At 45.5% G+C, this 21939-nt stretch overlaps 1 protein-coding gene across 1 annotated transcript in view; it reads right to left on the reverse strand.

Moving 5' to 3' along the window:
- Window positions 1-21939, reverse strand: part of RXFP2 (relaxin family peptide receptor 2) — a 1759299-nt gene that overhangs the window by 122518 nt on the left and 1614842 nt on the right. The window contains exon 15 of the mRNA XM_069639740.1: window positions 863-1092. Within this exon, the coding sequence (XP_069495841.1) occupies window positions 863-1092 (230 nt within the window). The remainder of the gene's footprint in view (window positions 1-862; window positions 1093-21939) is intronic.

Below are 21939 nucleotides of genomic sequence, written 5' to 3' on the forward strand. Positions count from 1 at the left end.
AGCTTATTATTTCAGTCCATGCTTTGTGCCTTGTCGTTGCTAGAAGTAATTAGTCTGCATTTGTGCAATTGCTGTCGTGGGGACATATGTCTCTGCCTTTGCCATCCAAGGACAGTATTTTCCATAAGCCCAACTACACCGAACATTAGAATTAGGTGTGTGCGAAATTTAAATTCTTTCTGTGAAAGTGTGTGAATTTGCCGATTTCGTACGTCACAACATTTTTTTCCCTTTTTCTGATTGCGCCAATTGGGGAAATGTTGACATAGGCAGATTTGTGTCTTACTTATCTCGCAGAAATTTAAATGTGTTTTGCAAACTCTGCAAAAAGGTACTTTGATGGCAAATTCTGGTACACCAAATGTGTACTATAATTTGCACACATTGCACATTCACAAAACAAATATACTCCATAACATCTCACACTCCATTGCATAGGACTACGAGAAGCTTGTGAGCAATGTTTGGGCAATTTACTAAGAAACTATGTCACAAGGAGCGCGGAAGACTGGTGGAAGATCCTTATAGAAGGAGAAATAATGAAGATCAACTTAGCGCTTGTAAGAATGGTGATCTTAATACTTAAAAAATTGTAAGGACTTCGGAGTGACACAGACAACGGAACGAATAACAGGATGAACTACAGAAAGGTGGTAGACAAAAAAATGGAAACTTTGTCTACAACAGATTAAAGGTTGAAAATAAGGAAAACCATGTAAATCTGTGAAAAAAAATATACACTTCCTGATTTAACACATTACCATTGCCAAGTCATTATTTTGCTTCCATATTGATGAAGGAAGTTATTTTCAGGAATATGGAGAACTTGTAAGTATTGTAACTGTAAATGTGATATACTCACAGCACAAAATCTTGATGGATAACGTGTGCATCTTATTCTCTGATCTGATGAAGGACCTCATTCCAATGACAAAAAGGTTTCCAAAGCAGGTGATGCAAGCTATGACCCAGACAAACACTCTTAGGACACAATTGGCCAAGAGGTTCTCGAAAGTTGAAATCCCATCTGTTAGCGGTGTGCATACTCGTACATGGGGAGCGTAGGAGCAATACCGAAAGTTTTTGAAATAGCTAGAAACAAAGAAAGAAGAGTTAGTTGCTCTAGTTTGACTCATTGTTGATTTATATCTACAATGGGAGCACCTGTAATTTAAATGCTATAACTTGCCACAACTTTCTTTAAATCCCTGTTTGGGGTTTCTCCTTGAAGACCTGGACCCAGGCTGTTTGTGTAATGTCTGTGAGAATATACTACTATTTACTAATGAGGGACAAAGACAGCTAAATCATTCACATAGGCCTTCTCGCTTGGGGTCTCTTGATGTTGTGTCATTTTTGGCCATAGAGAGAAACAATCTGTGAATAATTGTGAGGTTTTCTGTATGGAGTCTAACCTTTTATAAACCTGGAAGTGCTAGTGTTAAGATGAATTTCTAAACTCTGACCTGGCGGACAGAAGTTTAGGAGGCCACCCTGGCTTTAGTGAAACAGGGGTACCTTCTGGGGAAGCCAGACTAATCTAGATAGCTTGGCAGGCAGTCCAGACTAAGTCCCACGAGGGGTGAGAGTGATCAGAAGCCCACAATGAGCAGACATAGTAACATACCACAAATTACTCTTAGAAAAATGTATATGAAAAATATCTATACATTTATTGCCTGCCTGATCGATAGACACCAGTAAACTTTAATTATATAAAAACAGTTACCACACAAAATACTCTACTTTTTCACACACATGCAATACGTTTCCTAATGCGACAAATGAGTAAAACACAGCCACAACCTGTAAAGAGAAGTGTCAGTTAACACACTAGGAGCATAAAAAAATTCTTTGGAGTCATTCCCTAACTTTCGAGCCGAGCTCTAAGAAGTGGGGAAACTTGTGCTCAACAGTACAGTTATGCGTAAAAACACACGATTGCACAGTTGCAATAAAAAGCCAGTCTTCTTGGGAGAGATGTAGCAAGGCAGGAAGGGGCTTGAGGCGATGGAGGATTGGTTCCCACTATTCAAAGAGGGTCTGCCCTTGGCAGAAGAGCAGTTTTCAAAAGGAAAGGTGAGAATAGCTAGGGAGTGCAGGCTACCCCAGCCAAAAGCAAATGCCTTTTTAGGGATATTCGTGCGTAAAGGAGATCGGTTGTGCCAGTGAGCAACCGGTCAGTGATGTACTCACTGAACCTCGGCACAGTCCGGACCAAACTTTGCCAGTTTAGTCGAGGTCGCTAGTAGGTTCAAGTCGTGCAGTTTCACGATGCTCCGCCTCTCAGCGGCTGCGGAATAGAACGATCATCCGTGACAGGAAAGTTGACCTTTTCTCTGCTTCCGAAGGAGTTACAAAGAAACTTCTCGTCCAGCAGGCTTCAGGGCACACGAGAGCAGGTCAGCAAGACACCTACAGTGACCATCACCAACAGGTAGTGATGCAGGAATAACAGATTGGTGCAGCATTACGCACTCTCCTAATTCGGGACACAGAGGAGCTGGGCCTGGTAAATTTAGCGGGTGAATGCATGGGACACCAGCAAGCGATGTCTCAAGTCTCGGGTTGCAACTCGAGATGTCAGCTGTTCTGCATGTTACACTGAGGTAGAGCTGGACTGTTCACTGGATGGCCCAGGAACACTTCCGCAGGGGCTCGTTCGGTGGGGGTTCCCACTACTCAAAGGGGCAAAGAGCCTTGGCAGGCCTTCTTGATCAATGAAGAAAACAGGGGTCCGACGGGACAGCAAAGGGTGAAAGGTGCCAAAGTTCCAAAGCATCTCAGGTGGTTCCACAAGTCTGTTTCTTCATTGCAGGATAGTTGGATTCTTCTGCAGTTCAGAGAGAACTCAGGTGATTGACCTGGAATGGATGCAGAGCCCCTTCTCTTATCCAAGATTAGCTTCATGCAAAAATCGAGGATTTCCAATCGAAGATCAGCTCTCATGCAGATATCCCAGTCGTGGAGCAACCATGGTCCACGGTGGTCCCAGTTGTTCAGGCACTCCAGACATCTTGGCACCAGTAGTCTGGTTTGGGACCAGACAGTTCCAACCCGCTTCCTGGGCACATGCATGTGACATGCAGAAGCCTGCAAAAGGGATCGTATTTCGCAGGAGGCTGCATGCCCAAAAAAAGAAAACCCATGTTACTCGACCTGGGTGAAGGTAAGTGACAAAATGGCCATGGGACAGAACAAAAGACTCAGTAAAAAGAAGTAAAACACTCATAAAAAGTAACTGCTGCCACCAGTTTGTCCAAGGCACACTCGTACAATCACCAAAAAATCCTTTGAAGGTGTCTTGGGCCATAACACAAAAAGGGCCACAGCGCACTGTTATGACCGGCTCTTGGTCATAGGGTTCACTCCAAGGGACACTCAGGATACACAGGCCAGGTACGCATAGTGGTTACTTTATTAGCTTCTTAGGTTACAGGATCAGATGTCAACAAGTCATTAGGAGATAAAGAGGAAAGGGACAGGAGCCCACTGGCTCCCACCACCCAGGCTCACATAATCTAACTGCCTGGGTTAGAACCCATTCAACTCCAAACATTCTAATCTCACATTCCAGACTCACAGCCTACATTCTGATGGTGACATCAATCCTGGCTCAGCACACATGCAAGTATAAGAGCCAACCCTAACACCTCCTTTCCTACAACAAACAAACACACCTCAAAGACACACTTAGAGGAAGCAACCCTAACACCTCCTCCTCTTGCATAAAGAACAACACACTCTTTCACAACAGCAAGACACACCTCACTCTCAGCAGAGTTCCGCTAACCCCAGAGATTGAACAAACAGGTGTAACTAACATCCTATGACAGTCCCAGCCGCCACAACTAACATTCCTAACCAATCAAAACATCACAAATCACCTTCTGTTCCCCCCTGCCACAAAGGAACCTCGAACTGCCACTTTCGAGCACTAACCACCTACCTCGGCAAACAAACCACAACACTACCAAGACCAACCAAACACAAAGCTCCTTCCGTTCCTCTCTGCCACAAAGGAACCTCGAACTGCCACTTCCGAGTACTAACTCCCAAAATCGGGAAAAACCAGGTACTGTTATAACTGCGCAAGATACTTACTAACAACCCAACAATCTACCTGGGTCACCAAGAAACCACAGTCACAACTCATGCCGCTGTCAAATCCAATCCAAAATTCAAGCAACACAGACACACCTAATCACCAGTCACTCACCTCATCACACCAATAAAGAAACACAACCAGCTGTCACTAAACAACCACCACCAGCATAACGCTACAAATGTTGGCCAGACAAATGAGCCCTTCAAAACCAAATAAACACCCCAAAGTGAACACAGCTGCAGATGAAACGTTGCCAGGCTTCTGAAATTAATCAAGAGCGGACTCAAGAACAATTCCAAAAGTCACCTAAAGTTAAAAGAAAACACTAAATGCAATGTAACTTGCATCTCCAGAATTCCAAGCAATCCCTGGACCTTAACAACTCCAGGGTCACCAAAAACATCAAAGCTTCACACAGCTTCAAGTAAACTCCGCAGAGCTAGACACCTTCAAAAACAACATAGAAGCTTCACACAGCTTCAGGCACTAGTCCCCTGCTAGATGCCTCTGGACTGCTCCGCTGAGCCACAATCCAAAACAACATAAAAGCTTCACTAGGTTTCATGTGAACTCCTCAGAGCCACCAATCATCACAAAAACACAGCTTTGCAAAGCTTATGGTACTAGTCTCCTACTAGGTACCTCTGGACCCCTCAGAGTCACTAACCAATTAATCAAAGTTCCAATAGCTTCTATACTAGCCTACCACTAGTAACATCACTAACCCCACAGGGCCTCAAAACACCAAACACCTCCAACTCCGCAGAGTCCCCTGACCAACCCTGGTCATGTACATCAATTAAAACATATTCCAAAAAACAATAAAAAAGATTTCAAAACCCAACACTGGTCATGCACCAACACTAAAACATTCACATACTGCTACAACACACACACAAACACAGGATGTTCAAAATACAGACAACCCCGGCATAGAATGTTAACTGCTAAGGAGCGCTGCAGTCACTCTGGCAGTCATCATGGGTTGCACATCCATACACGCACAAACAGAACATCACGCCTACAATGCCTCAAAAATGGTTATAGTAAGCATTGCAATGACATATCAATAATCACATTATAAATTGCAGATCTCATTTCCTAAAAGTCCATGTTGCCAAAGCATGGGCAACTCTAAATGCTGAAATGACTCAAAGATTGTGGTAACCATTAATGACCAACATCACTGTTATTGTGCTTTAAGATCACAAATCTCACACCACACACACACAAGAAAAACATAGTCTTAGGATGATCAGAACATTGAAACATAGTACATCCAAGTCACATTTTCTAAAAGTCCATGTCGCCATTAAACAGGTAACCTAATATGCTAAAATGCCTCAAAACGTTATACTAAGCATAATAGGATCAACACCCTTTGATTGTCCACCTCAATCAACCTCATATGTGCCACTCACACACAACCCTTGTCACAACACAAATGTGGAAACCAACTTTAAATGAGACCTAAACGTCCATGTTGCCAACTGGGGCCAACTCTAAAACCAACCTGCAATGCCTCAAAATGGTTACATCTAAAATAAAATGCATCTCCTATTCTAAGTGCAACATCATTCTCACTTATTCTTCTCATGGTAATTCACTACTAATGCACAACAGTACTCTTCAGTCACTGCTTGCCACATCGTTGCTCAATCCATTATGACATTTTACTTTTAAATGAAACTCCAAAATTTCTTCTGCAAGCATAAACTAATCATCCCCAAAAACTACTATCATACCCAAACCCAAACAGTAACCATTTTCTCATTGCATGGTCCCCACCTCAGACCAAATCAGCATAGCGTCTATTCTCATTAAAACCTTTAGCCTCCAGGTGCATAAAAGGCACAATTACGCTTACTTGGCATGGAAATTACACTTCCCCTTTTTAAATAATGCTGGCATAGTCACTCAGGAAATGGTGGCACACTTGGGCAGCCTCATGCAACCCTGCCAATGTCTCCTCATGTACCAGGGGGCCTGTTCCTGGCAGACTCCAACAGGCCATCCTTGCCCTAGCTCCATGGGGCAGGATGCTTCTGACACCCCTGGGTGGTCGCCTGCAACAGCCCTGGGGGCTGACTAAAGCAGTACTTGGTGGCTGACTCAAACAGCCCTGGGTGCTTTCCATTTCTCCAGACTCTTGGGCAGCCTCTAATGACTCCTGGCCTCAAACAGGGCACTCTCCCTTCTTCCCAGGGGTCTCCTCTGACAGGCTGTCCCTTCCAGCCCTGGGTGATTTCCATTTCTCCAGACTCTTGGACAGCCTCTAATGACTCCTGGCCTCAAAGAGGGCACTCTACCTTCTTCCCAGGGGTCTCCTCTGACAGGCTGTCCCTTCCAGCCCTGGGTGGACTGGCTCAAACAGCCCTGGGTGGTGGGTGCAACCAGTCTATGGGGGGCAGTGGGCTCTCCCTCTCTCCTTTCATTTACTTGTCCTCTTGCCTGCACCCCCCGCAGCAGAGTCTCTTCTCCTCTCTCACATGACATCACACAGGTACCTGCATCTCCTTTTGCTTCACTTGGTGTCCACTCCAAGGTCCTCCTTCACCATACCTTGGACCATCCTCGTCGCCAATTGTTATGACCGGCTCTTGGTCATAGGGTTCACTCCAAGGGACACTCAGGATACACAGGCCAGGTACGCATAGTGGTTACTTTATTAGCTTCTTAGGTTACAGGATCAGATGTCAACAAGTCATTAGGAGATAAAGAGGAAAGGGACAGGAGCCCACTGGCTCCCACCACCCAGGCTCACATAATCTAACTGCCTGGGTTAGAACGCATTCAACTCCAAACATTCTAATCTCACATTCCAGACTCACAGCCTACATTCTGATGGTGACATCAATCCTGGCTCAGCACACATGCAAGTATAAGAGCCAACCCTAACACGCACGGTACTGGAAGGTACATTGTACACTGTTAAAAAGTTAGCAAGAAATGGCAACATAGTTAAAGACTAAGGGAAACATAGTTTCCCAGTACTGGCAGTCTGAAGGAGGTGTCAGTTTCCCCATCACAAGTGAGCAAAAGTCCAGGGGAGCGGAGCTGAGAGCTGTGCTCCACTGGCAAAAAGTCAGGAAAGAATAGCCACACAAAAGCAAAAAGTGTCGGGGTCCACAAACGGAGGGAAAATTACACATTGATTAAATCTTTCCTAACTCTCACCCCTAGCAGACTCAGGACAGGGGGAACTAATCTACCCCTGGATGGGCCTCATGTTCAGGTTAGTTAAACATTCTGGACAACCCATTAGCGTTGCTATGTTGGACACCTGGCCTGTGCTCAATGGTGAAGTCAAACTCTTGCAGGCTCATGAACAACCTGAACAACTTTGGATTCTCTCCCTTCATGTTAATTAGCTACTTGAAGGGCTTATGGTCAGTTTGTACAGTGAAGTGGGTCCCATAAAGGTAGGGCCTCAGCTTCCTTAGGGCCCACACGACCGAGAAACATTCTTTCTCCACTGTGGACCACCTGACCTCTATGTCCTTAAGCTGGCGACTAATTAATCCATTCAGGTGTTCCTTACATTTCTCATCTATCTGTGTACCTATCCCTGTGTCAGAGGCATTTGTCTGCACAATAAAGGCATGTTTGTATTCAGTGGTCCTGAGGACAGGGGCCTGGCACACAGAGACTTTTAAGCCATTGAAGGCCTTCTCACACTCCTCAGACCAAGAGACCTGCTTGGGTTTCTTTGGAGTTGTGAGAGCAGTCAGAGGGGCAGATCTGGTGTCATAGTCTTCCAAAAATGTTTGATAGTACACAGTTAGTCCTAAGAAGGCTCTCACTTGGGTTTGTGTAGTGGGGGAAGGCCAGTCTTGTACTGCTTGTACTTCACTGGGTAGAGGGTGAATCCTCCTTCCACTTACTTCATGTCCAAGGTAGACCACAGATCCTTGACCAATCTGGCACTTGCTAGCTTTTATGATTAGGTTGGCCTTCTGAAGAGCCTGTAACACAATTCTAGGATTTTCCCCATGTTCCTCCCAGGTGGCACTGAAGACTGCTATATCATCCATATATGCTAAGCAGAATTCATCCATCCCATTTAGAACATGGTTCACAAGCCTCTGAATCGTGGCAGGTGCATTTTCCAATACAAATGGCATTAGCATGAACTGGTAAAGGCCTTCTGGAGTTGAGAATGATGTCTTCTATTTGGCATGCTCTGCTAGGGCTATTTTCCAATACCCTGCAGTGAGGTCAAATGTGCTGAGGTACTTGGAGGCACCCAAGGTGTCCACCAGCTCATCGGTTCTAGGTAGGGGGTGAGCATCTGTCCTGATGACAGCACTCAGCGTACTGTAATCCACACAGAATCTGAGTTCAGAGGTACCAGCTTTTGGTACTAGAACCACAGGATCGCATGGACTCCTGGAAGGCTCAATCACCCCAAGGTCCAACATCTTGTTGACCTCAGCCTTGATGTCGGAACTCAATTTATCTGACATTCTGCAACCCCTACTTGGCAGGTACACCATTCCCTAGTGTCTATGTCATGTTTGCACCAAGGTGTCAAACATGGAGTTAGTGAGAACAAGGAGGAGAACTGCTGCAGCAAAGTTCTTACTTCCCCTTGTTGGTCACAAGTCAGCTGAGGGGCCACTTGAACACCCTCAATGGAGCCATCTGAAGGACCATTCTGGAATAAGTCAGGGAGAGGTACTGATTCCTCCTCTTCCATATCTGATGCCAGTAGCAGTGCAGCTAGTTCAACCCTAGGGATGAAAGCCTTCAGCCTATTTATGTGAAACACTTTTGGGGCCTGTGTGGGCCTCCTAGGGTCCACAAAATAGTTAGCCTCACCCAGCTGCTTCACAACTGTGTAAGGGCTTGCCCAATTATCCTGTAGGGCTCGAGGCCTTAATTAATTCATGATCAGGACTTCTTGACCTGGGGTAAAGTGAACTAGTGAAGCTTTCTGAGCATACCAATGTTTGACCAATGTCTGATCAGCCATGTCACTGGCCTGAGCCATCAGGAGGACCATTCTCTTCCTTAATTCCAGCACATAGTCTACTACATTGATAGTTGCAGGAGGAGTGAGGAGCTCCCACCCTTCCTTGACTATGGCTAGTGGTCCCGTTACAAGGTGACCAAAAAGAAGTCCAAAGGCGCTGAAGCAACCCCTCTTGAGGTATCTCTCTGTAAGCAAAGAGTAAACATGGTAACAGGAGATCCCATTTTCTCCTTTGGGGTTCTTCCAGAGCCCCAATCATACCCTTGAGAGTTCTATTAAACCTCTCCACTAAGCCATTTGTTTGTGGATGATACACTGGTGAAAACTTATAAGTGACCCACACTCCTTCCACATGGCTTGCATATACTTACACATAAGGTTGTTGCCTCCGTCGGGCACAACGTCTTTAGGGAATCCAACCCTAGTAAATATGGCAAGTAAAGCTTTACCAACTGCTTAGCAGTCACTGTCTAAATGGGATGGCCTCAGGATATCTGGTGGCATGGTCAACCAACACCAAGATAAGCCTAGTGCCATAGGACGTCTTAGGGTCAAGGGGATCAACAGTGTCAATACCTACCCTTTCCAATGGCACTCCAACAACAGGGAGTGGCATCATTGGAGCTTGGATTTTTGAGCCACTTTTCCCAGAGATCTGGCAAGTGGCAAAACTCCTGCAATGGCCTTCTACTTACACCCCCATCTTGAGCCAGTAGAAATGCATGGATAAACTTTGCTTCGTTCTTTTGATCCCACGGTGACCAGCAAGGGGGGACTTGATGCACCAATTGCAGGAGGAAGGGTCTGACTTGAAGGGGGGGCACCAACCCCCTATGGTCTCCTTCAGTAAACTCTGTGGGCTCACTGCACAGGAGGTTCACCCTCAAGCTGGGAGCAGGCCTGTCTCCTTAGGCTTTCTAAATATGGGCACTCACGTTGGCCCTTACTGAAATCTTCCCTATCAGGACCACCTTCTACCAACAAACTTTGAAGTTCAGGATGGTCATGTGGGTTGGTTATTTCAGGCAGCACCTCCTCCTCATCAGGTTGAGGTGCTTGGCCAACTACCTCCACCTCAGTGGTAGGTGAGTTTAGGGGAATGTTCTATTTCCTTAGCCTTGAGATTCCCCTTTGGCTTTGGCTCAGCCTTGGAATTGGCCATGGCAGCTCTTGTTTGTGACCTTGTGCACGGTCTCCCTGCTGTATCCCTCACAAGACCTAAGTCTCTGAGGTCATTTACCAGCAAGACCTTTCCAGGGACTTGCTTCTGTATGTTCACAGGAATCCTTACTACTGTACCATTGATAGTTAGATTTACAGGCATTAATGGGAACTTGATAGGGGGGGGCATCGTCTAACTTGGTGCAAGGTCCTCCTGGTTGACCAGTGTGACATCCACCACAGTTTTGCTGGCTGCACTATCCCTTAGGTTAGGGGTGTCTACTCCATTGATCAGCACACTGGGCCTCATTACGACCCTGGCGGTAAGGGGTTTACGCCAGCGTTAGCTGCGCCGACCCCTTACCGCCAACTACGAGTTCCCAGAGCGCCATGGTCACTTTTCCGCCCGCTTTTTGCGGGCGTAAAAATCCATGGCGCTATGGGACCTCGGTGTTAATTACGCCACCGTAGTGTACGGTGGCGTAATTAACACCTTCCCCACTCCCATTGAGCCCTATGGGGCCGAAATGGGAATGGGGAAGGGTAAATGGGTCAATGGGGACTTACCGCCCCACCAACCTCGGAATGGGGCGGTAAGTCTGCCATCCGCCATGGCGTAAAGGGACTTTGCGCCATGGCGGAAAAGTCCGCCGATGGCGGAAAAAATCCGCCAGGGTCGTAATGAGGGCCACTGTCTTTAAAATAGTGCTTGTTGTTGTCAGGTATCCTAGCATACACATCTGAATCTCTTGGCCTCCAGGAACCAAGGGAAAACGAAGACTACTTCACACTTTATCACACTGTGGAAGGAGTCTGAAGAGAAAGATGCCCCTGTGATAATGTCTTCCTTCTCATAGGAGGGGAAGGCCAGACTCACAGAGTGGACCCCCAAGGTTTTGACATTACATCTGGGGTCCCCCTTCACATGGTCACTTGCTCCCCAAGCCACACAAGGTCTGTGTACATAGGGAGGCTTACTTTAACCCAAGCTACTGGAGAGGCACAGCTGTATACATCTTCAGGAGACCCACCCCCCCACCTCCTCTGTATTGGAGACATGAGACTGTGCCTTGCCTGATACCAGCCATCGTACCAATGCCGCTGCAAGTATTTGCACAGAGATACCCATTTAGGCAACCCTATCAAATGTACCCCCGAAGTGATGATAACCTACCAGAGTAACTCCCTGAATGAATATGAGAAAGAGTAAAGCACATGAACTGATTATGTAATAATAAAGTGCGCACGACATCCCGAGATACTGACTAAAGACAATGGGCTTCAAAACGAGTGTGGCAATAGCCGTGCAATTAAGACACCTAAAATGAAAGAAGATGAAGTCCCTATTGTGTATATTCAGGAGAAATGGCAGCTTGAAGCGCGTGAACCATGGGAAAAAAACTGTGGCACTATTTTATCATATTCTATGTCAGGGATTGCCAGAACTGGCACAGAGACAGATGAAAAACAAGTAGGGATGGAAGCGAAGCCATGGGCTGAGATACAGTTAACTATTGTGCATCATTGTTGACAAGAGAATAAAGAAAGATGAGAACAGAAAGATTGAGGAAGCTAAGTTAGTTCAGAAGAAATTGTCAAAGTTTGTTATAGAAGGGGCAGTATTGACAAGCGTAGAAGGAGTGGGAATGCAAGAAATATTGGGCACATCACAGGGGAATAATGCACACCCAATGGATCAAAGTGTAATAAACACTGTCGAGATGAGGACCCGGCACAGCGATCTGGCAGTACCTTACCTGGCTCCTTCTGGTATCATGGCGAATTGCAGTACTGCAGGCAACGGTCTAGTGTTGCAAGCAGCGACCAACCTTTCCATGGCCACGCCCCTCTACGCACGCAACGCTTATCACGAGACGGCGACGGCAGTTCAGAGCGTTGCTACTCTCCACAGAGTTCTGAGACGCTTCGTGAGTTCGAACACTAACTATTTACTATTTGTTCTTCCCCATACTTAGAATTGCCTTTTTAGCTCCTCTGTCCTGATAGGCACTTTAATCCTTGTTCTGGCTTTCGTCCCTATATTTGTTCCTAGCTTTCGGCAGAAGAATCCCTTCCTCACTTCCGAATCCCCCTGCCTGCACTTCAGGGCGGAGACGCCTCCTTTAACCACCAACGCTCACCGAGCGGGTACGTCTCTTCATATTATTTTTCCTCTGCTCTCTCATTGTATAGTGGGGAGAGATCTTCACAGGTATAGCATTCCTTGTTACCCTCCAGGCAAAAGCTTCATCTCATCTGTCGTGATTATATACTCCGACCCACGTTTGGAGCTGAGCCTTACTCACCATTTTATTCCGAGGGTAAGATTCCTCACGAATATCTTTAGGAAGTCAGTTCAACTCCCTCTGCTACCAGGTTCATATTTTTCTGTTTTGTTCACAGTTTTCTGGTTAGTTCCTACTAACATCCCGGGTCTAAAATCGGGGAACACTCCTTTCCTCACTCAAGGCTTATCTCTGGCTAGTTTTGGGTAAGCCTCCATTTCTTCCTTCTTTAACTCCATTTCTCAGTTTATGAATGTGTTGTGGGTAAATCTTAAATTTCCCCTTATATTATTATCTAGTTCCAGTAGTCCTTACTGATTGCACGAAGATCATTTCCTACATTGAGAAGTAACATCCCGATCATCTGGAACCTCCCCGGGGAGCAGCTATCTGGACGCCTCGAACCCCAGCAGCTCTTCTCGGCACAGGGTTTTTTCCCCTACGGGGGTTTTCCCTGGAGGGCTCACCCCTGGCCTGGACTTTTTCGTTCCGGCCAGTGGAGGGACTTCTAGGTATTTCCTCATTTTCGCCATAAATCGCAGGGAAAGGATTCAGGTAGGTGTTTTCTGTGTACTTTCTGGCCGTGTTGGGATATTTAAGTGACAAACATTACAGTTAGCAACGCCCTGACGAAGAGAATTATTTCGACACGGCCGGGGCGTATCTGGGGAACACCTAGAGGAAGATGGATCAGCAAATCCAGCAGCTTATAGCTGCAGTACAGGCTTTAACTTCAGAAGTTCAGACCCTTAAACAGGAAAACGCTGCGCTGTTACAGAATCAGCAGCAGGCAGCCCAACAAGCTGCCCAGCAACAGGTTGCACAACAGCAGGCAGCTCAGCAGGCTACAAGTGGGAGGATCCCTCAGTGTTCAGAGGTTCCTCCCGGGGCTCTACCAGGAGGAACGTTTGATGGAAATCCTCATCGGGTAAAAGAGTTTCTTGATGCCTGTACTATACAGTTTGCTTTCAAACATGCTTATTTTCAGAATGATAGGGACAGAGTTGGTTATATGATTTCTCAAATGTCAGGACCAGCCCTAGCGTGGGCCACCCCATTGGTAACGTCCAATAATCCAATTCTTGACTCCTATACTGCATTCTGTAACAGCATCCGAACCATGTTCGCTAGGCAGGAAATTAGGGTGGCCTCTCAGGAACACTTGCTAGACATTAAACAAGGGAACCAAGACATACTAACCTATGTCACCCGGTTTAAACAGATGGCTAGCGAGACAACCTGGTCAGACGATGCTCAGGTGACTATTTTTCGTAGAGGTCTGTCAGAGGAGCTAAAAGATGAAGTGTCCAGAGTACCTCGCCCATCATCCTTGGCAGAACTAGTGGCATTGGTTATGCAGTTAGATTACAGAATCCGAGAACGGAACAATGAAAGACGAAGAGGCAGAGTCATGCGCCCGTTTCCTTCTCAGCCCTCATCGGTCACAAACAAATCGAGTTCCGATGAACCTATGCAATTAGGAACTGCTACCCCTCGAGGTCCTTTGTCGATAGAGGAGCGTACCCGGAGAAGAACCAATAACTTGTGCATGTATTGTGGAGCACATACTCATGTGGTTCAAGATTGTCCCATCGCTCCCCCTAGAAAGTCGGGAAACGCCAGCGCCCGGCCGTAGGAGGAACCACGGTTCGGGAACCCTCTCTAGTTTTAGGTTCCTCACACAATTTACAATGTTCACTTTGTCCCGATTCTTCTCTGACTTATATGTTGGTTCTAAAAGTGACTATAAGAATCGGTGATAATTTCCTTCCCGAGATATCAGCATTGGTGGACAGTGGAGCCGCTGGCAATTTTATTGACGATCAATGGGCCAGACAAAGAAACATACCTCGTTCGGCAAAACCCGAGGCTATTCCTGTCGAAAGTGTGGACGGGAGTCCGTTAATTTCCGGCCCAATTTTGAGCCAGACGAATCCTTTGTCCATGTCAATATCCTCTCATCATGAAACCATAACTTTGGATATAATCCGTGCCGCCCACTATCCCATCATATTAGGGATACCTTGGTTAAGAAAACATAACCCTTTTATTAACTGGACGGCTGGATCCCTTTTCTTAGGGTCCGAGTTTTGTGTGAGGCATTGTATTGGAGATCCAGGGAAGAACAAAGAAGCTCCTACATTGCCAGTTCTAGAGAGTCCAAGGACCAAGATTGTCAGCTACATTTCAGGTTTACCGAAGGACTACCAAAATTATGCTGACATCTTTTCTACCTCAGAATTTATGCAATTACCACCTCATCGTCGCGATGATTGTGCCATTGAGTTGGTTCCAGCACAACCTCTCCCTTTTGGAAGAATGTATATTCTCTCTAACACCGAGAAAGAAGTACTACGAGAATATCTACACACTCATTTAAAGAACGGGTTGATTACTGAGTCTACATCCCCGGCGGCGGCTTCATTATTCTTTATTCCAAAAAGAAATTGTTCAGAGCTCAGACCCTGTATTGACTACCGGGGCCTTAACAAGATCACCATTCCGGACAAATACCCTATGCCCCTAATTCCTGATATATTAGAAGCAGTCCAAGGGGCCAAGATATACACCAAACTTGATTTGAAAGGGGCTTATCATTTAATAAGAATTAGACAAGGGGACGAATGGAAGACTGCTTTTAGGACTCCATTTGGTCACTATCAATATCAGGTGATGCCCTTTGGTCTTTCGAACGCTCCAGCAGTCTTTCAGAGGTTCATGGACCATCTCTTCTCCGACCTTCTACTTCATTCCGTTATCGTCTATCTTGACGATATTTTGGTTTTCTCGGTTAATCTTTCAGAACACAAATCTCAGGTCCAGGAAGTCCTTAGCAGACTGCACCGAAACCATTTACACTGCAATATGGAGAAATGCATGTTCCATCAATCACAGGTGACTTATCTGGGGTACATTTTGTCAGCTCAAGGTATTTCAATGGATCCAGAGAAGGTTTCAGCCGTCAAGGATTGGCCCGTACCCACAAACTGTAAGGATATCCAGAGATTTGTGGGATTTTCTAATTTCTACAGACGATTTATTCCAAATTTCTCCTCTCTTACACAACCCATGACTAATTTACTAAAGAAGGGGGTTCAATTTGTCTGGACCAAAGCTATTCAAGATTCTTTTGAGGAATTAAAGAATCGGTTTACCACCGCTCCCATTCTGAAGACTCCGAATCAAAAGCAGGGTTTCATCATCGAGACTGATGCCTCCCAACATGCTCTAGGAGCCGTCTTGCTACAACAAGATGATCAGGGCCAAGAACGACCCATCGCATATTTGTCTAAAACATTATCCCCTTCCGAATGGAATTATACTGTCTTGGAAAAGGAACTGTTGGCTATCAAAAGAGCGTTCGAAGAATGGAGGCATCTATTATTAGGGGCCGTCATTCCAGTGGAAGTTAGAACAGACCATCACAACCTGCGTATTTTACAATATGCTCAAACATGCAACAGCAGACAGGCTCGATGGGCTCACTTTTTCTCCCCTTTCCGGATCTCCTTCTCATTTATTCCTGGGAAGTACAATTTGCAAGCGGATGCCTTGTCTAGAAAGGACCCTACTCCCTCGAGCCTCTTCCGTTCAGAACCTATTTTCTCTTGCTCCACGTTGCAGGTGAACAAACCCTTCGATTTTGTATCACGTCTGGAAGAACAATCCGGGCCGGCAGTATTGAAGAAACTTTCCCTAGCCCACCAGAAAACGCTGACCAAAAAGGAGGGTTGTTATTTCCATGGTCTTCAGGTTTACGTACCAACCAAGGTACTACGGAAGGAAGTGTTGAAGTGGTGTCATGATTCCAAGACTTCGGGTCACCGAGGACGGATTACCACCCGAGAATTGATCTCCCGTTATTTCTGGTGGCCAACGATAAGAAGGGATGTTCAACAGTACGTCGATTCTTGTCCTACGTGTCTTCAGACTAAGAGTCCCCGTCAACATCCGGTAGGGACTTTAGTAAAAATGCCATTGCCCACAAGACCATGGCAAATCATCTCCACTGATTTTGTGGTCGATCTACCTCCCTCAGGAGGTCATTCGGCCATTATGGTAACCATTGACTCCTTCACTAAATTGGCACACTTCGAGCCACTTAAGGGACTTCCGTCCGCAGCTCAAATGGCCCGGAAGTTTATTGACAAAATCTTTTCCCGGCATGGATTACCGGAAGTCATCGTCTCTGATCGAGGGTCGCAATACACATCTAAATATTGGAAGCAGATTTGTAAGATCTTAGGAATTACACGAGCTTTAAGTTCGGGGTATCATCCCCAAACCAACGGCCAGACTGAAAGGCTCAACCAGACCTTGGAAGGTTATTTAAGGAACTATATCTCAGCTGCTCACGATAATTGGTCAGAGTTACTACCTCTAGCAGAATTTGCATATAACAATTCTTATCATTCCTCACTGAAGACCTCACCATTTTTCTGTTCATATGGATTCCATCCCACCGCATTTCCCAAGACCAAACTCTCCGATGTCAAGTTCCCTGATGTTGAACAGCTGATGGGACAGATTCATGATGGTCATCTCGCTGCCTCAAAAGCCCTATCGGAGTCTCAAGAAAGAGTGAAGAAGTTCGCCGATCGCCTCCGGACCCCATCTCCGGTTATCCAAGCCGGTGACTGGGTTTGGTTGTCCTCTCGTTTTCTCCCCAGACATCTTCGGCCTTCAAAGCTTTCACTGAGATTTCTGGGTCCATTTCGTGTTGAGGCAGCGAGGGGCCCAGTCGCCTTCAAATTAAAACTCCCAAGGACCTGGTCCAGAATTCATCCGGTGTTCCATGTCTCCCAATTAAAGCCAGATCTCCGAAGTACTTTTCATCCTAATATTTCGGTACGTCCTCCCCCCTTATTAGGGTACTCAGGTTCGGAATATGAGGTATCAGGAATTTGTGACTCCAGATTTCATCATGGAAAATTACAGTATCTGGTGGATTGGAAAGGGTACTCCCCTTCAGACCGAACTTGGGAATCTGAAAAAGCAGTTCATGCCCCCAAACTTGTGCGTCTATTTCATTCAAAACATCCGAACAAACCAGGGGGCGGTACCCTTAGGAGGGGGCATACTGTAATAAACACTGTCGAGATGAGGACCCGGCACAGCGATCTGGCAGTACCTTACCTGGCTCCTTCTGGTATCATGGCGAATTGCAGTACTGCAGGCAACGGTCTAGTGTTGCAAGCAGCGACCAACCTTTCCATGGCCACGCCCCTCTACGCACGCAACGCTTATCACGAGACGGCGACGGCAGTTCAGAGCGTTGCTACTCTCCACAGAGTTCTGAGACGCTTCGTGAGTTCGAACACTAACTATTTACTATTTGTTCTTCCCCATACTTAGAATTGCCTTTTTAGCTCCTCTGTCCTGATAGGCACTTTAATCCTTGTTCTGGCTTTCGTCCCTATATTTGTTCCTAGCTTTCGGCAGAAGAATCCCTTCCTCACTTCCGAATCCCCCTGCCTGCACTTCAGGGCGGAGACGCCTCCTTTAACCACCAACGCTCACCGAGCGGGTACGTCTCTTCATATTATTTTTCCTCTGCTCTCTCATTGTATAGTGGGGAGAGATCTTCACAGGTATAGCATTCCTTGTTACCCTCCAGGCAAAAGCTTCATCTCATCTGTCGTGATTATATACTCCGACCCACGTTTGGAGCTGAGCCTTACTCACCTTTTTATTCCGAGGGTAAGATTCCTCACGAATATCTTTAGGAAGTCAGTTCAACTCCCTCTGCTACCAGGTTCATATTTTTCTGTTTTGTTCACAGTTTTCTGGTTAGTTCCTACTAACATCCCGGGTCTAAAATCGGGGAACACTCCTTTCCTCACTCAAGGCTTATCTCTGGCTAGTTTTGGGTAAGCCTCCATTTCTTCCTTCTTTAACTCCATTTCTCAGTTTATGAATGTGTAGTGGGTAAATCTTAAATTTCCCCTTATATTATTATCTAGTTCCAGTAGTCCTTACTGATTGCACGAAGATCATTTCCTACATTGAGAAGTAACATCCCGATCATCTGGAACCTCCCCGGGGAGCAGCTATCTGGACGCCTCGAACCCCAGCAGCTCTTCTCGGCACAGGGTTTTTTCCCCTACGGGGGTTTTCCCTGGAGGGCTCACCCCTGGCCTGGACTTTTTCGTTCCGGCCAGTGGAGGGACTTCTAGGTATTTCCTCATTTTCGCCATAAATCGCAGGGAAAGGATTCAGGTAGGTGTTTTCTGTGTACTTTCTGGCCGTGTTGGGATATTTAAGTGACAAACATTACACAAAGTGGGTATGGGCTTTGGCCACAAGGGAGAGGTGTAGGTTTCAGAGAAAGAGGAGGTGGATTTTAGAATGCAGAATGCCCAAGGCGGATTTCAGAACACACACAGTGGATTTCAAAATGCCCAGAATGGAAGTCAGAATACTCAAGGAGGGTTTGCCAAAGGGCCACCCCCAGTATGTTGGAATTGTGGGATGACAGGGCATATTTTGTGCATATGTAGAAGCAGAGGGAATGCGCACCAAAATGGACAACCTTTAAGAGGGGGAACAACTTATCCACTGATATACAGCACACAAACACAAGAGGGCTTTGCCCAGGATCACACATCCTAACAGGCACAGGCGCCGCAAGTACAGCAGGCACAACATTAGGGGTTGGTGCAAATGCACCCACCACAAGGGCAGTCACAACAATCACCTATGCAAACACAACAAAATGTGACACAGGGCTAATACTAAATTACCTGTTTCTATAAGGGAATGTGACATGTCTGTCCCCTTCTCATATTCACAACAGACGCCAGTTAACATCCTGGGGAGAGATTTAGTGACAAAACTTAACATAACGATTTCATTCACTGATCACTGGATAGTGTGCTCCACACCAGGAATACACTATTTAAATGTAGAAGAGTTTATACTGGTGTTTACAGGGCAAGTGGCTCTACGAAGAGCCCCGGTATAGCCTGAGGTCTTCATGTTTGGGATGAGGTTTTTGTTAACATGGCTACCTGGTTAGTGGGGAAGATTGTGAGGGTACCTGATACGTTCTTGTTTAGACCACAAGTACCTTTTTCAATGTGGAAGAAAGGCAGACTATTCCTATAGAAATGGAAGCAGCTATAGTACAAGGAGAAATAGCAATGCTTGAAGGAGTAGATGATGAAGGCGTTGATAGCCCTTGAGGATGGATACAGGTTGACTGACATCACATATGTTCTGAGATGAACGTATAGACGATGAGGTAGTATTTTTTATAAGCATTACATACTCGATAAAGATCAAGAAAAGAGAAGTCCCACAGCGAATGGCGATAATGCAGCAATGACCAGCATTCTTTCAGGAAGACCTAGAAAAGGTGCTAAGTGTCCTTTAGATATGGGCACATATGATGTAGGCTTATTGAAGGAAATAGGAGAGGTTAAAATAAAACTCAAGTCAGGAGCAATTTTACCACAAGCAAAACAGTACCCCATGTCTTGAGAAGCTGATGAAGGTATATTTAAGACTATTTCAGCATTGATGAATCAGGGAATCCTAGTGCCATTGGAATCCATGTACAAAACTGTGGTTTATCCGATTAAAAAATCCAAAGGAGGGTCATGGAGATTATCCAGGACTTGCGCCATCTTAATCCGATTGTAGAAGCTGAGTTTCCATTAGTTCTTAATCCTGCAACAAAGTATTTCACTGTGATCGATTTGAAAAATGCATTATTCTCGATCCCGTTGCACAAGGACTCACAAGACCTCACTTTCTTTATGTTCATACAAAAGACACTAAAACATACTCGTTTACCTCAAAGGTATTCTGAGCCCCCGTTGATGTTTAATAGGGTACTACAGATGGATCTAGGTAACATTGAACTCAAGAGTGTGGTAATTCAGTACGTAAATGACATATTGATTTGCAGTGAAACAAAAGATGAATGCAGACAAGATTCAGTCCAGTTAATGACTATATTGGCAGACAAGGGATATAAGGTAGACAAGGAGAAATTACAATATTTTCAGGAAGAGGTGATGTATATAGGTGAGTTAATTTCACATGTAGGAAAGCGAAACTTGAATGAGCTGAGGCTATCATGAAGACACCAAAACCAAACACAGTGAGGGAAATACAGCATCTTATGGGTTTATGCAATTATTGCATGGCCTGGGTTTCGACTACAGTACATATACCAAACCACTTTTGCAAGCACTAAAGAAAGCACAAGTAGGAAGGGAAAATATAGACTGGAGTGAAGAAATGGAGGAAGGATTTGAGGATTTAAAAAGAGAAATTATTACCGCTCCAGTTTTGTGAATCCCCAATTATAGTGAAGAATTTTATTTGCTTTCACACACTAATGGGTCAGTAATGGCAACAGTACTCACACAAAGGAAACCATTAGGGTATAAACCTTTGGCATACTACAGTGGGATTTTAGACCCAGTTATGAGGGGACACTTCCCATGCGAACAATCTTTGGCTGCTGCCGCATTTGCAATTGAGAAGTCCACAAGCATTACCATGGGCTGTTCCATGACTCTTCATGTGGAGAACCCCTTATTTGCTGTGTAAGAGAAACCCAAGGATATATTAAATCACAAAGAGCTTCAGCTTACGAGGTAATGATTTCCAACCTAGCCAGCAAAGGTAGTGAGGTGTAAAATAGTGAACCCAGCCACATTTGTAGTTGAACCTGTAGAAGAAGGTGATCATGTGCATGACTGTTCAAATTATGTAGAATTCTATGATGATATACCCTGTGTGAAAGAAAATGCTTTAGCGGGAGGGGACATTCTCTTTATTTATGGTTCTTTGAAAATTGATCAAACTAGTGGGGAGAGGCATTCAGGCTCTGCATTTGTAAGACACATATTAAATGGTGAATTTGAGGTGGTGGTGAGTGTAAGACTAACGTCTCATTTTTCAGCACAAGCAGCAGAATTGGTAGTGCTTGAAAAACATGAAGGGCAAGAAGTGACAGTGTACAGTGACTCAGCCTACATGATGTCAACTGTACACGCAGGGCTGTCACGCTGGAAAAGGAGGGGTTACCTCTGCGCAGACTGCACTCCAGTGCAACATGTGTCTCTATTGGACAGACTTATAACGGCACTACAACTCCCAGTAGCCATAGCAGTTGTAAAATGCACAGCACTTACTAAACAAACAGACTTTATCTCTCGTGGAAATGAAGTTGCAGATGTAGAAGCCAAAAGAGTTGCATATTCTTCTGAAATTTTAAGTTCTGATACTGAGGATGCTAAAGAATTGTTTAATAGAAACATGCTAGTACGAGAGGGGTTAACATGCTGTCAATTAAGCAATTAATAGTGGTTCATGGTAGAGCCCCACGAGAAGAGCAAGAGCTATGGAAATGTAGGGGGTGTTCTTTATCCCCACAGAAGCATTATGGAGACCAG

The sequence above is a fragment of the Ambystoma mexicanum genome, chromosome 7q (genome assembly GCF_040938575.1).
Source record: "Ambystoma mexicanum isolate Mex_15411 chromosome 7q, UKY_AmexF1_1, whole genome shotgun sequence".
Taxonomy (NCBI): Eukaryota; Metazoa; Chordata; class Amphibia; order Caudata; family Ambystomatidae; genus Ambystoma; species Ambystoma mexicanum.